The sequence below is a fragment of the Stegostoma tigrinum genome, chromosome 26, assembly GCF_030684315.1.
Source record: "Stegostoma tigrinum isolate sSteTig4 chromosome 26, sSteTig4.hap1, whole genome shotgun sequence".
Classification (NCBI taxonomy): Eukaryota; Metazoa; Chordata; class Chondrichthyes; order Orectolobiformes; family Stegostomatidae; genus Stegostoma; species Stegostoma tigrinum.
In genome coordinates, this window is record NC_081379.1 from 27206991 (window position 1) to 27221861 (window position 14871).

Sequence of the window (14871 nt, forward strand, 5' to 3'; positions counted from 1 at the left end):
TACCAAACAATTATTACATCAAGAACATAAAAGACCAGGATATAGTATTGATTGTTCGTGAAGTGGCTGCTAATGGCAGGAGGCAATTTCAAGTTGTTATGGGGACAGATTGTGATTTCAAGTTGCTGATGTGTCTGGCTGGAACGGAGTCAGTGCCCTGGCCCCTTTGTCAGTGACAGAAGTTACATGCTTCAGAAGTCTCACACCTTTACAAATGTTCGTCACTTAACCTTATTTGAGTCAGTTTAATTCTAATTTTATTCAGTCAGGAAGCTTAAGACCGTGTCTGCATACCAATGTGTGGGAGGATAAGGAGTTACAATGTCTTACGCTGAATTTCTAGCTGGGCAGGAAGCTTCAGGGCAGTGCCTGCATACCTGTGTGTAGGCAGATAAAAGACATTAATTTATAGAAGTATAGAAATCAATGGGATGTTATCCCAATAACATCTCAATAGTATGTCCTTGTCATAGGCACATGACTATGATTTTAAAAGCAGGAGTAATCGAGATCTATGACACAGGAAAAGACTCTTTTTTTTTTGGACTGAGGCAAACTTGATAATCAATCACTTAATTATTATAAACCCATTTTCTAGCACTTAACCGATAGCCTGCCATGCCTTGGCATTGAAAAAGCATTTAGATGTACACTTACAATGTTATGAGGGTTTCTGCCTCTGCCACTCTTAAAGGCAGTGAGTTCCAGATACCCATCACCCTCTGAGCAAAGAAAAATGTCCTCCCACTCTGCTAAACTTTCTGCCCCTTACCTTAAATCTGTGCCCTCCCACCACCCCCCCCCCCCCCGTCATTGATCTGTCTACAAAGATGTATGACATTTTTTTTCTGTATATGCTCCTCGTAATTTTTATACATCTCAATTATGACCCTGTCAGTTTCCCTGCTGTAATGAAAATACCAATCTGCCCAATCCCTCTTTATAACTAACGCTGTCCAGCCCAGGCAATATCTGGGTAAATCTTCTCTGCACTCTCTCCTGTGCTATCACATGCCTCCTTTTATTGTGGATTCCAGAATTGCACAAAATATTCTAGCTATGACCTAACAAATAACTTCTATAGTTCCAGCATCAGGTCCCTACTCTTTAACTCTGAGTCGTCATAGTCATACAAAATGGAAACAGACCCTTCGGTCTAACTAGTCCATGTTGATCATGTTCCCAAACGATACCAGTGCTACTTGCCTGCATTTGGCCCATTTTCCTCCAAACCTTTCCCTATTCATGTACTGATCCAATGACTTTTAAATGTTGTAATTGTCATCTATAGTGGACAAAAATGGTTAATGTTTTGGATCTGCATCTTCCTGTAAGAGGTAGGAAATGAAAGAGAAGTGAACAAAACAAAGTAGAAAGTTCATAAAGGATCTGTATTGTTGCTATTGTTAATGCTGTCCCACCAAAGTTTCTTTCTCATTTGGATCATCTGAGAGGATTTTGTTAAATCGGATTTGAGTGGACTTCCTTGTTGGATTAAACTATACAATTATTGGAACACATTCAGACTAATGGTGTCACATTCTACTTACTTGACAATGATGAGTCTAACAGTTCTCAACTTCATAATCCCATACAAATCAGCACTCAAACATGACTAGTATGTAGTGGAAATATTTTAGGAATTAATTTGTCCTTTGAGGTGAATAGAGGACTATCAGGAGCAACTTCACTGCAAAGGGTCGTTAAACAAGGGTTCGCAGCATAGAAACGTCTTGTAAAATTCCTAATCTTTTTAAAAAATGCTTTGATTCTGTTTACACTTCTGACTCTAATGTTTAGACCTTTTCTTGAAGGTGCTGCTGATTTGAGCAGAGCTGTTCTGCAAGGTCTAGAGTTCTTTCCATTCACAGGCGTATCTTCGATAACTAGCTTGCACTGGAAGCTACATTTGCATTTGAACATACCCTTTCATATGAAGGTCAAGGTGTCTGTTCAGCTCTACTGTGATACGAAAGTCTGTTCTCTTTGGTGACCATGATTCAAGATACTTAGCAAGTCTAAGTCTTTGGCAGGAATTCTGCTTGCTTGTTGCTCAGATGAAATGATCACTTTGAGAAATAGACTCTGTATGAAGACTTGCAGTGAGTATGTGGCTTAACTTCACTGAAATAGTAAACAACTTACTTGGTATAGTTTCAACATACATACTTCCAAGAATTGGGAAGACTATAGGGTGGAATGGCGGTTCAGTGGTTAACACTGCTGCCTCACAGCACCAGGGACCTGATTCCACTTTGGGTGACTGTCTATGTGCACGTTCTCCCCTTGCCTGCGTGCGCTTCCTCCCAGAGTATGAAGATGTACAGGTTAGGGGGATTGGCTATGGGAAATGCAGGATTATAGGGACAGGGTAAGGGGAATGGGTTGGTGTGGACTTGAAGGGCTGAATGGCCTGCTTCCGCATTGTAGGGATTCTCTGATTATCACTTCCAAAGCATTGATGTTTCTTGCCAGAATCATTTAACAATGGTAGCACTTCAGAAAATGGCACTACGTAACATTATCTCATAAATTCTTTAAACTCCAGTTAATACCATCAGTTTCCTTAATTTAAAGCGTGAGGAGGAACTGGAAGAAGGATGTGTGATAAAACAATGAATTTAAGTTTTGACTATTGACTCTTGTTCTATAATATTACAAAGTGGCTGCTGAGTCTCATTTTAACGGCTTCATCTTTTCAATGTTACTCCAAAAAAAGTGTCCTACTTTTGAATAAACATACTTGTAATGGTGCACTGCAACATATTTAAATTGTAGATGGTCAATAGATTTAACATTAGTGTATAACAATTATTATCAGCATCAATTATTGAACTTATTGTTTTCAGTCAACCAAAAATAAGTGCAAAATCTGCTTGCCTTTTTAATTTAAATTTTGGAAATGTAAAAAGATTTGTAAACTATTGCACATGGACATAGTTTACTGACACTTGGAACAGTCAAACAAAGTTGGACAAGTGGAGAAAAGAGAACACAAAGTCCTGAAACTCTAACACATCTAGCATTTTATAAATGGCTAAGGTTTTATGCAGGAGCTCAAAGCAAATTAAAGTCTGAGTTGGTTAAGCAGAAGTACTGAAACCTGTAACATGAAAGGGTTGAGTGCAGCACAAATTTAACTGACAAAAGAGGTGAAATCAGGATGAGCTCTGAAAATTGCAACAAAGCCCATATTTTGCCAAGCATGTTTGGTGTACCACCAGTTGTGATGGAAACCAGTTTCTTAGTTAAAATGTATTTTTCAAGCACTTTGATTTTTAAAAAAAAGATTGTGGTATCCTGACCCTCCTCTCAGGGACAAATGAATGACCAGGTCCTATTTAGTGTTAGATCCTTAAAAATTCATGTGCACAGAAACAACTCGTTGGGGTGTTTCTCTGTCATTGGTGGATTCATTGAACGGCAGTGAGAAGCATGCAGTCCTCGGGTTCTGCTGTCCTTGCTAAAAGCAGTCTTCTGAAAAATTCCATTTACCTTGCTGCCCTGAAAGCACCAGATGACCTGCTTTGGATTGTGTTATTATTTCTTTAAGAACCAAAAAGACTTTGAATGGAAAAAATCAGAGGCCACAGTCAGTAGTTATCTAATTACTTTGTCACATGCAAGTCATTTCTTGAGATTTTTGGGAAGATGACAAGCATGGAATTATGCTTCATTGCAGACCTTACCTTTTGCTATTGGTTGGAAGAATACACTGAGCTGTCACACCGGCCTTTGGCTTGTCAATTTTGTTTGTTTGAAGCATGTTGTTCAAGGGAAGAATATCCATGAATTCACTGTGCACTATTGTGTATTGTTTTTCCACTTTTCAACTCCCTGATATGCTTTGACATATAAGACAAAACTTCTTCTTCAATTGTGAGCAGAAATTAACTTTCCCATTCTTCTGTGTAGGAGTTGTATAGTTTTGGTTGCTTTCTAGATTGTTCATGTTCATCACTGATCATTATTGCTTCACCTTGTGTCATTGTGCTGCTGGTCTTGCTGCAGTTAGGCTTCTGGGTCTGTGTCTCTGGAACATCGAGAACGTTGCTGGCTGCTTTCACGTGTAGAAGGGAGTGGTCACTTCTGTGATCATGATTTGTTTCTGGGGTCGCTGGTCAACTTGTGTTGTTTGGATATTGGATATGGGCATGGCAGCATTCCTGGTAATTTTTCTGCATCCTGCTCAGTACTATTGGAGAAATGGCTGAAGCAAAAAACCTGCAGGTCTACAGAGAACAGGGATAGGAATGAGACTAGCTTAAGTGTTGCTGAGAGACTGCATGAAAATGGTGGGTTAAATAGCCTCCTATACAGCTGGTACTATATACGCTGGCTTCACGCATCTAGTATAATTCATATTTGCATTGTCACCCTCAAAACTTAATTTACCCTGCAATGATAGTCCATCTGGTCCAAACTGAAACACAAAACCATAAGCTGGCAAAGTCTGTTAATGGTGTGCATTTTCCTGTAGTTGCATAGCTTCCAGAAGTGCAAATCTGCATGGCATGTGATACCAGTGAGATTGGCTGTCAGAGATATGCATCTGGGTGGTGAGGTCCACTATTAGAGATGCTGAATCGTGATCTACATGGTGAAGACCACGGCACTTGTTGGACAAAGCCAGAAAGTAAACTACAGGTCCAATTAACCTGTGATTCCTGAATTCTTTGGCTATTTTTGCTTACATTTGGGCTAGCCAGCCTACAAGAAATTTCAATTAATGTCTTTGACATTACTAAATATTCTAAAAATTACAATGACTTGGATGAGGAAAGTGATGTAGCGGCACGACACCAAAATAAATGGGATGGCAAGTGGTGAGGTTGATGTGGTCTGCAGAAGGGTATAGACAGGTTAAATTAATGGGCAAAAACTTTGGGATATAATGTGTGGAAATTGAGAAAATGCACTTTGGTAGGAATAACAGAGGAGCTGAGTATTGTTTAAATGGAGAAAGCTTTCTGGAGTCTATGAAATAGAAGGATGTGGGAGGAGTCTTTCATGAATCTCAAAAAGCTAGCGTCCAAGTTCAGTGTGATAAAAGAAATCAAATGCAACAACGTTGGCCTTTTGTTTGAGGTGATGGAGTTTAAAAGTAGGGTGATTCTGCCAAAACTCTACAAGGCACCAGTCATACCACAATAGGAATACTGGGTCCCTTATCTAAGGAAAAATATACTGGTTTTGGGGACAGTCCAGAGAAGGCCCAGTCAGCTGACGCAGCGTATGGAGGCTCTGTCTTACAAGAGGTTGAGTCTAGTCAATGGAATATAGAAGAATAAAAAGCGATCTTATTGAAACATAGACAATTGATAGGAAACTTGGCAGGGTGAATGCGGAAAGATCATTTTCCTTTGTAGCGTAGTCTAGGACCAGGGCATAATCTCAATAAGGAATTGTACACTTAAGACACATGAGGAATTTCTTTTCACAGAGGGTTGGGAACTTGTGGAATTCTTTACCACACAGATCTGTTGAGGCTGTCGTTAAGTATATTCAAGGCTGAAACAAATTTTTAATCAGTAAGGGAATCGAGGGTTGTCGGAAAATGCAGGAAAGTGGAGTTGAGGATCATCTGATCAGTCATGATCTTGTTGAATAGAGCAGACTCAGTGGGCTGAATGGCCTATTTCTGCTCCTATATCTTGTGGTCTCGAATGATCTTAATCCGTATGCATACATAGCATTGTGTGTAATAAAAAGCCTCAAGTGTGGCATTGACTTTATTGGTAACTAGATGAATATGGATTTAAATCTGTTGAAGCATTTCCAAATTTTCAGGGGTTTGTGAAGATTTTATCAGGAAATGTAATGTAATAATTTAAAGAAGGAAATTAAATTTTTCTCAAATGTCTTAGGATATTTTAATAGTTTACAGCTGGTTCCATAGTTGCCTTGTACAATTGGGAATGAGTTGAGCTTAACCCTGCCTGACCATATTAATTATTACTGGCAGACTAACAGCCCTACATCACTGTATGCAACTCACTGTGGCCTCATGATTTTTGCCAAGTTATGCAGTTAAATCAGGAGAAGTCAACTTGTAATTTAATGTAAGGACTATCACTAATCATGCCAAATACAATAAATTGGCCAGCTTTTCACAGGAAAAGAAAGATTTCCCTTCTGGTACTGATAATGGCTCCCTGTTCAATTAATCTGTGTTCTGTCCAGGAACAGTGCGATTATGCACGTTAAACATATTCCCTGAGGTTTTATAGCTTATTTCATATTGAAATCACTCATATTCAATTTCCTCAACTCTTTTGAAGTCAGGAGCTATATTGCCTTAAATGTTTGGCACAGTTAACAACTGGCATATAGTCTAAAAATGTCAGTGCCAAAATTTGTATGCAGATTGATTTCACAATGGGTCAACTGCTGGTGAAGTAAATGTTTTGTCATTTAATTTTTGCAAACCAATATTTATAACTAGTAAAATGTTCTACAATATGTTACTTGATGGTAAATAGAAAATGGACGTAGGACATTAGTTGTCTTGATTTTGTGTTTTGATAATTGATTTAATTTCTACTCTAAAATGTGTTTAACTGTGCAATACAATTAATCTGTATGTTCTCTAACTTGTATTTCTTGACTTTATTGCAGCATACTCTGTGTATACAAAATGTCTTCTTTTTCTTGCTGGTGAAAGTCTTGCATTAAATTTGGGAGAATAGTAGGATAAACCAAACCTGGTTAAAACGGTTAGGTCGTAGTACCTGTAAAATGCTTTATTAAAGATAAAGTTTCAAAGCTGATTTTATCTTGAATACTACAGTGCTGTTTGAAACAGAATTATAGTCTGTTATTTGTTGTACGGTTATGTCTTCACTTAATTTTAAGAGTAATATCAAAATTTAATATTGCAACAATGATTTTTTTTTTTTCTACAGCTTCCAGCAGCATGGTTCACCATGTTTGATGCAGTACTTATTCTGATCCTTATCCCAGTGAAAGACAAAGTTGTAGATCCTATCCTAAGAAAGAAAGGCCTGCTGCCTTCATCTTTGAAGAGAATTGCTGTTGGCATGTTCTTTGTCATGTGCTCTGCAGTGGCTGCTGGTAAGAATTTTGAAATTTTTTTCAAACACTACTTTTATTTCTAGTGTAAAATAGACACTTTCAGATTATAAATGCATTGGCAGCAAGCATTTTTATAAATTGGAGATAAATATCACATCCTAAATGTTTGTGACTATTTTTCTTTTTACTTTGTTTCTAAATACAAAATTTAATCACTTTGATTTCAGAATCGGTGGTTTTACCTTTAACAGATTTCACATCCCACAATTGCAATGTGCATGCTTAATATAAAAACCTAACAGTGCAATATACAATTTTGTTTGAAAAATAAAAGTGAAGTGCCAAAGACTGTAGTGCAAGACAAATCCCAAGTTTAAAGTGATTTGCTTAAAATGTCATGTAACGATTTAGGAATCTTTTAAATTGAGGATGTTGGGATTGGAAAAAGGCTAACAGTATCTAATTAAGAATAGAATTGAGTTGTCATAACCCTTCCTAGTTTATAGCCAAATGCAAGTGAATCTAGGAACTCTTATTTTATAATTTTTGTTGCTCATTTCTGTAGGCCATGCTCCCCTCTGTCTGAAGAGGAACTGCAAGCTAACAGGAAGGATTTAGAGATCACCTAGTATTTGAATCGATTCAAAGATTGCTTTGCATTTACAAATATCATTACCTGCTATGACCATCAGGATTGAGTACTTGCTACTGGTGTTGGTAATACCTGTACTTATTCACCACATACATATCAACGAGCTATTCTGATATGTGGGGTGATACAGTGAAGGCATTGAGGATAGTATGCTTCCCTCTTTAGATTGCTGCATTGTAAGCTATGCACAACAGAACGCTAGTGGAATGAGGAAGTGGGCCGTATGATTAAACTGAAATTGTGCATAACTATAGTTTTATGTGAACAAATATAATTTTGTTACTTCTGTTTCAGTTTGAGTAGATTATAAAAAGTAGCACAAACCAGTGTCCCTCGGTGGATTTGGCAGATATAACTTACAATAATAGTATATCTAGATTGGGGTGAAGAAATGGAAACTATATTTTAAAGAAATGCTTAGTGGTATACTTCGAGACTTTTCATCATCACTTCATTATATTTTGAATAATGCCAGAGAGATAGCTAAATCACAACTTCATAGTGAGGAAACTATGTTAAATTAACTAAAATGCATTTTGTACATTCCTATCACAACTGAACAAAAAATGTGCCAACATATTTGAAAGTCAAGTCCACAATAGTAAACTGGAAGAAATTTTTGAGTCTACCCTTGCTATATAGTAATTTGTACTCCTGGATCCCTTTTAACTCTTGAACCTGATTTATATCTGCACCTTCCATGTAGTCTTCCTACCAAACTACTGCTTTGCATTTACCTTTGTTGGGCTACATTTACCCATTTTTGGCTCTTTCTGCAATGTATTAGTTTTCTGTTGTAATATTTGCAGTGTTATATTAATTCCAGAATGGTTCGATTAGTTGTTCTATGACATGGACCTTGAATGTTGCTGACAAGTGACATACCTGGAAGTGCAAGAATTCTAAATTTCAAAGGAAGCAACAATTTATGCTGCATTAGGAATGGGCACTAATTGGTTGGTGATTTAAACTCTGGTTGAAGCATTATTCTGAAGCATGCACCAGGGAACATTGTTCCCCACCCTTTTATTTAATTTTAAAAAAAGGTACTACACCTCAGCATGTTGCTTTATCCTGCAGAGGTAAAGTTCCTGCGTTTGACTTAATGTTGAATATCTGTAGCATAAATGAACCATGTTGTGAGTGCAGACGATAAGTTTTAGCAGATGCTGGTGTAATTCAGAACACAATTTGGGAAGCCCTTGCTGGAAAAAGTCCTACCAAGGGATAACCCTGACATTAAATATTACGTCCTGAGTTTTGCAAGCATGGGATGGTTGAGTACAGTTTGTCCTCTGCCTGTAGCAAACAGCCAAAAGAATGTGCTGATATAATCTGCAGTCATTTAGAATATATAATATTGTAGCCTGTCCCCTGTTTTTTTTCCCCATGGTAAAGCCTTGACCAATCAGAACACTTCTTTGTTTCACTTTTGAAATTTGGTATGCTTACTTCACACCTGATGAGTGCACATTTTGTTTCTCTTTTTTTCAGCAATAAAGCCAAACATTATGATGTCCTGTTAGATACAGGTTGCAATGACTATTATACAATTAAGTTTGTTTATTTAAGTGATTTGGGGTGAAGTGTTGTAGTAACAGGATTATTTGTCTGTAAGGGGATAGCAAATAATTGAACCTTAACGTGAACATAAATCAGATTTTAGAAATAAAATTTCAGTTTCTAAAAGTAAATCTCTACAGTTTTAATTTGCATTTTAATTTTCTGTCATGTTAGTAGTGAACATGAATTTTGTTATGAATTCTTGGCAATTGTTGCAGGATAGGTTTATTTTTGAATACAGTTTTATTGTTACTCCTTGTTTTTGTTTTTCTTTGAATTGGGTATTTCTGGATAGTGATGGGATAATATTTCCTGTTTTTTTTTGTGATTAGGGAATTAGCAATCTGGTTGCTCGCCGCTTCATTCATAATTGCAATTCTCTTAGTTGATTAAACAGAAATAAATACACTGAATTATAGCCGATGTTTTGTTTAAGTCTGTTATAAGTAACCCGGCAACAAATCGTTTTGCACAATTCCTTTCCATATAGGGTCCTGAAATATCCTTTAGTCTTTAACCAGTACCAATAGAAATAATTTATCATCTTTTTGGTATTTTGTACTAGTTGACTGATGGCCAATCCCACGTTATAATAGTGACCACACATCCTAGGTACTGTATTATCTAGGAATTGCTTTAGCACATCATAAGATCAGGAATATTACATAATTATTTTTAGTTGGCAATTCACTAAACGAGAATGAAGATTGTAGCTTGCAGTCCATGGTACCTGTTCATGCTATTTGGACAAGCTGACATTATGAGGAGAAGTTGTATGCAGAACAAATCTTCAACTTGTGTCTAAACAGTTTTTGCATAGGAATGTATGAATTTGAAGTAGACCACTTTTTTCAATAAGATTTATGGCTGCTCTGTTGGTGTTTCAAATTCCACATTTCTATCTGCCACTGATATAACCCGAATTCCCCATGACTCAAGAACCTATCCACCTCTGCCATAAAAGAATTCAGTGGTTCTCTACTGCCTTCTGAAGCAGAGCTTTTAAAAGGCACAGAACCCTGAGTGGAAATAAAATTCTCCTCATAAGCTGCCCTGAAAGGATGACTTGCAATTTTAAAGCAGTACGTACTAGTTCTGTTTTGACATACAACTGGAAATCCTTTTGCGTGTTCACCTTGTCAAGATCATACAGGATCTTTTACACTTCAATCAAATCACCTGTCGCCCCTCTAAATTCCAGTGGAAACAAGTTCAGCCTGTCCCGTCTCTCTCCATAAGACAACCCACTCCTTGCAGATATTGATATAGTAAATCACCACCCCCAAAACATTTATATCGATCCATGATATTCATGTGACATTATCTGAAAAGGAATGAAGTAATAAAGTAATGAGAAGGAAGAATCTGAAGCTTACTAATAAGTGTAGAGGTATCTCTGTCTCCCAAAACATGTGAATTCTGCATACACTGCAATATGAGTCATAGCCTTTATGAATCGGCTATTTATGGGCAACAATCACTCGATGGAGTAAGAAAGACGCATGCACAGAAATGCAGCATGATAATGTTTTGTTCAAACTAAAGGCTGAAAATATTTAGCAGTATCCTACACTTAGCTCTAATGATTATCAGTTTTCCATTTAAATATCATTGATACAAGTTTAATAATTATAATAATTTATTGCTAAGAAGAGAGCAAATTCAACTCATGACTCACATGGCAATTAAAGACAAGTTTTACTGACAATGTAGAAGAATTGAAGCTAGTCATAAGCAAAATGTTTATAGTACTTTGTATTTTATTAATAGAATGATTAAAATATTCTGAGGTAACTTTCTGTAGCTCACCCACTACACAATTAATAAGCAGTTCTAAACTATAAACTTCACAAAAGTGTGTTGTCAAATATTTTAGTTTGAAAAAACATTTGAAATTGAAGTGCTGAGTTTTTCCTATTGTAGGCACTGTTACAATCATAAGAACCACTTCCAATTTTTGATGAAGACATTGCAGCAGACAATTAATCTTTCAAACCAACTTAAGCAATTTGACCAAGTTATCTCTCAAATACTCAAAAACAAACTGCTCAATTGTTAGCTTAAAGATGTTGCCAGGTCATTTGATTGAGTTGTGAATGGCCAAATGTGCCAAAGAGATTTCGCGACTCAACACTCAACTTCAAGATCATAACAAAATACATTTAAGAGATTGAACTGTCAGTTACTTGCAATAGCACATTTTAACACAAAGGTATCATCTTACCACCAACTAATTTGTTCCACTTTAATAACAACAACAGGAAATTACAGTCTTGTTGTTCAACATTTTGTTTTGATACTCAAGTTTTTGCTGAATCAACAATTTTTGTTCTGGAACAGTAAAAAGTACAATTAATGTGCTATGGACAGAAACATGAGCAGCAATCAGGCTGTTGGTACAAGTGTGCTGTGAAACATATTTGGAGTTCTTAGAATTGGTAGTCTTTCTCAAGATGGTATCAATATAGACTTGAGATGTCTCTGTAGTGAATTAGAGGTGTAGATGTTTGTAAAGTTCATCTTGTATATACAAACTATACCATATTTTAAATGCCATCTGGTAAATAGTCATATGATCATTCACGTTTTTCTAGATCTTCATTTTAAACAATAGCTTCCTATATTTATTTTCAGTAGGTTACACCTCATTCAGCTTTTTTGCTAAATGAGGTGTTGCTTTTATAAGCTCTGCCTACTTTATTTAGCCATTTTATTCAATGACAAATGTGCAGTTGGGAAAATTTGAATCCTGACTCTAATCGAACCCTCTCCCCCGCCCCATTTCTGATGAAAGGTCTAGGCCCAAAACGTCAGCTTTTCTGCTCCTAAGATGCTGCTTGGCCTGCTGTGTTCATCCAGCTGTACACTTTGTTATTTACGGAATAAGTACAGCTTGGTGAATGCAATAACCAGTTGCAACCAATGGCAGACAGAACCATCTCAAAAACAAGAGGAGAATGATGAAGAGAAGTGAAGATCATCCAGAGGAGCTTGAGATTTGAAATAGTTGAGGAGAGCAGGGTGCACCAGGAAGTAAATGGAAGAGCGGGAAATGGTCCAGAAATGAAATTGAGCAATAGAGTATAATATCCAGGAAATCAGAAGCCATTCCAGTTTAGGACACTACAGTAGTGGAAATGCAGCATGGCAAGTAACAGAGTAAAAGAAGTGAAGATCTGTAGAAGAGAAAATCAGAAATTAATTTGTGTTTCTTCTTTGAAAATCCCCTTATTGGTAATGTTTCTTAATTTTGTGGAGAGACTGATACTTTTTCCACAAGATGTTTGAACTTCATTACAGGCTAGTTATGCTGCCGCAGTGTGTCACGTGAAATTTACTCTTGGAAAGGAAGGAGTATTAATGTCATGAGCAGTTTCCATTTACTTTCCCAATTTTGCCACATTTTTATGAATGTGGATTATGTAGTATTAACAGGTAAAGTACAGGAGGAAAAGAGACATTGAGGTGGTGGTTGACCTTCACTATTCCATTATCATCCGTATGTTTATCCAATGACCATTTAAATGCCCTTACCACTCCGAGTAAAGAACCTACCTCTGACATCTGTCCTATATCTTTCACCCCTCAATTTAAAGCTATGTCCCCTCGTGCTAGCCATCACCATCCGAGCAAAAAGGCTCTCACTGTCCACCCTAATACTCTGATCATCTTGTATATTTCTATTAAGTCGCCTCTTACCCTTCTTCTCTCCAACGAAAACAGCCCAAGGCCCTCAGCCTCCTAAGATCTTCCCTCCATACCAGGCAACATCCTGGTAAATCTCCTCTGCACCCTTTCCAGTGCTTCCACATCCTTCCTATAATGTGGCGACCAGAACTGTACGCAATACTCCAAGTGTGGCCGCACCAGAATTTTGGACAGCTGCAGTGTGACCTCCGAAACTCAATCCCTCTACCAATAAAATCTAACACACCGTACGTCGTCTTAACAACCCTGTCAACCTGGGTGGCAACTTTCAGGGATCTATGCACGTGGACACTGACATCTCTCTGCTCATCCACAATACCAAGAATCTTACCATTAGCCCAGTACTCTTTAGTCCTGTTCTCCTTCCAAAGTGAATCACCTCACAGTTTTCCACATTAAACTCCATTTGCCACCTCTCAGCCCAGCTCTGCAGCTTATCTATGTCCCTCTGTAACATGCAACATCCTTCTGCACTATCTACAACTCCACTGACTTTAGTGTCATCTGCACGTTTACTAATCCATCCTTCTATGCCCTCACCCAGGTAATTTATAAAAATGACAAACAGCAGTGACGCCAAAACAGATCCTTGCGGTACCCCACTAGTAGCTGAACTCTAGGATGAACATTTCCCATCAACCACCACCCTCTGCCTTCTTACAGCTAGACAATTTCTGAACCAAACCATTAAATCACCCTCCATCTCATGCCTCCATATTTCCTGCAATAGCCTATCATGGGGAACTTTATCAAACACTTTACTGAAATCCACATACACCACATCAACAGCTTTACACTCATCGCCCTGTTTGGTCACCTTCTCAAAGAACTCAATAAGGTTTGTGAGGCACGATCTGCCCTTCACAAAATTGTCGACTATCCCTAATCAAATTATTCTTTTCTAGCTGATTATAAATCCTATCTCTCTTATAACCCTTTCCAACACTTTACCCACAACCGAAGCAAGGCTCACTTGTCTCTAATTATGTGGGTTGTCTCTACTCCCCTCCTTGAACAAGGGGACAACATTTGTTATCCTCCAGTCTTCTGGCATTATTCCTGTAGACAATGATGACAAAGATCAAACTCAAAGGCTCTGCAGTCTCCTCCCTAGCTTCCCAGAGAATCCCAAGATAAATTCCATCCACCCCAGGGGACTTACCTATTTTCACACTTTCTAGAATTGCTAACACCTCCTTCTTACGAACCTCCATCTCATCCAGTCTAATAGCCTGTATCTCAGTATTCTCCTCGACAACGTTGTCTTTTTTCTGTGTGAATACTGACAAAAAATATTTATTTGGTGCCACTCCTATCTCTTTGGACTCCACACACAACTTCCCACTACTGCCCTTGACTGGCCCTAATCTTACTCTAGTCATTCTTTTATTCCTGACATACCTATAGAAAGCTTTAGCGTTTTCCTTGACCCTACCTGCCAAAGACTTCTCATGTCCCCTCCTGGCTCTTCTTAGCTCTCTCTTTAGGTCCTTCCTGGCTAACTTGTAACTCTCAAGCGCCCTAACTGAGCCTTCACTCCTCATCGTTACATAAGCCTCCTTTTTCTTCTTGACAACAGATTCAATTTCTTTAGTAAACCACTGTTCCCTCGCTCAACCACTTCCTGCCTGACAGGTACATACTTATCAAGGCCACACAGTGGCTGTTCCTTGAACAAGCTCCACATTTCCATTGTGCCCAGCCCCTGCAGTTTCCTTCCCCCATCCTATGCATCCTAAATCTTACCTAATTTCCTTTCCCACAGCTATAACTCTTGCCCTGTGGTACGCACTTATCCCTTTCCATCGCTAAAGTAAATGTAACCGAATTGTGGTCACTATCACCAAAGTGCTCGCCTATCTCCAAATCTAGCACCTGGCCTGGTTCATTACCCAGTACCAAATTCAATGTTG

General features: G+C 37.9%; 1 protein-coding gene across 1 annotated transcript in view; it reads left to right on the forward strand.

Moving 5' to 3' along the window:
* slc15a4 (solute carrier family 15 member 4) overlaps nt 1-14871 on the forward strand; it is a 73468-nt gene that overhangs the window by 28801 nt on the left and 29796 nt on the right. Inside the window, exon 5 of the mRNA XM_048556343.2 lies at nt 6906-7074. Coding sequence (XP_048412300.1) covers nt 6906-7074 — 169 coding nt within the window. The remainder of the gene's footprint in view (nt 1-6905; nt 7075-14871) is intronic.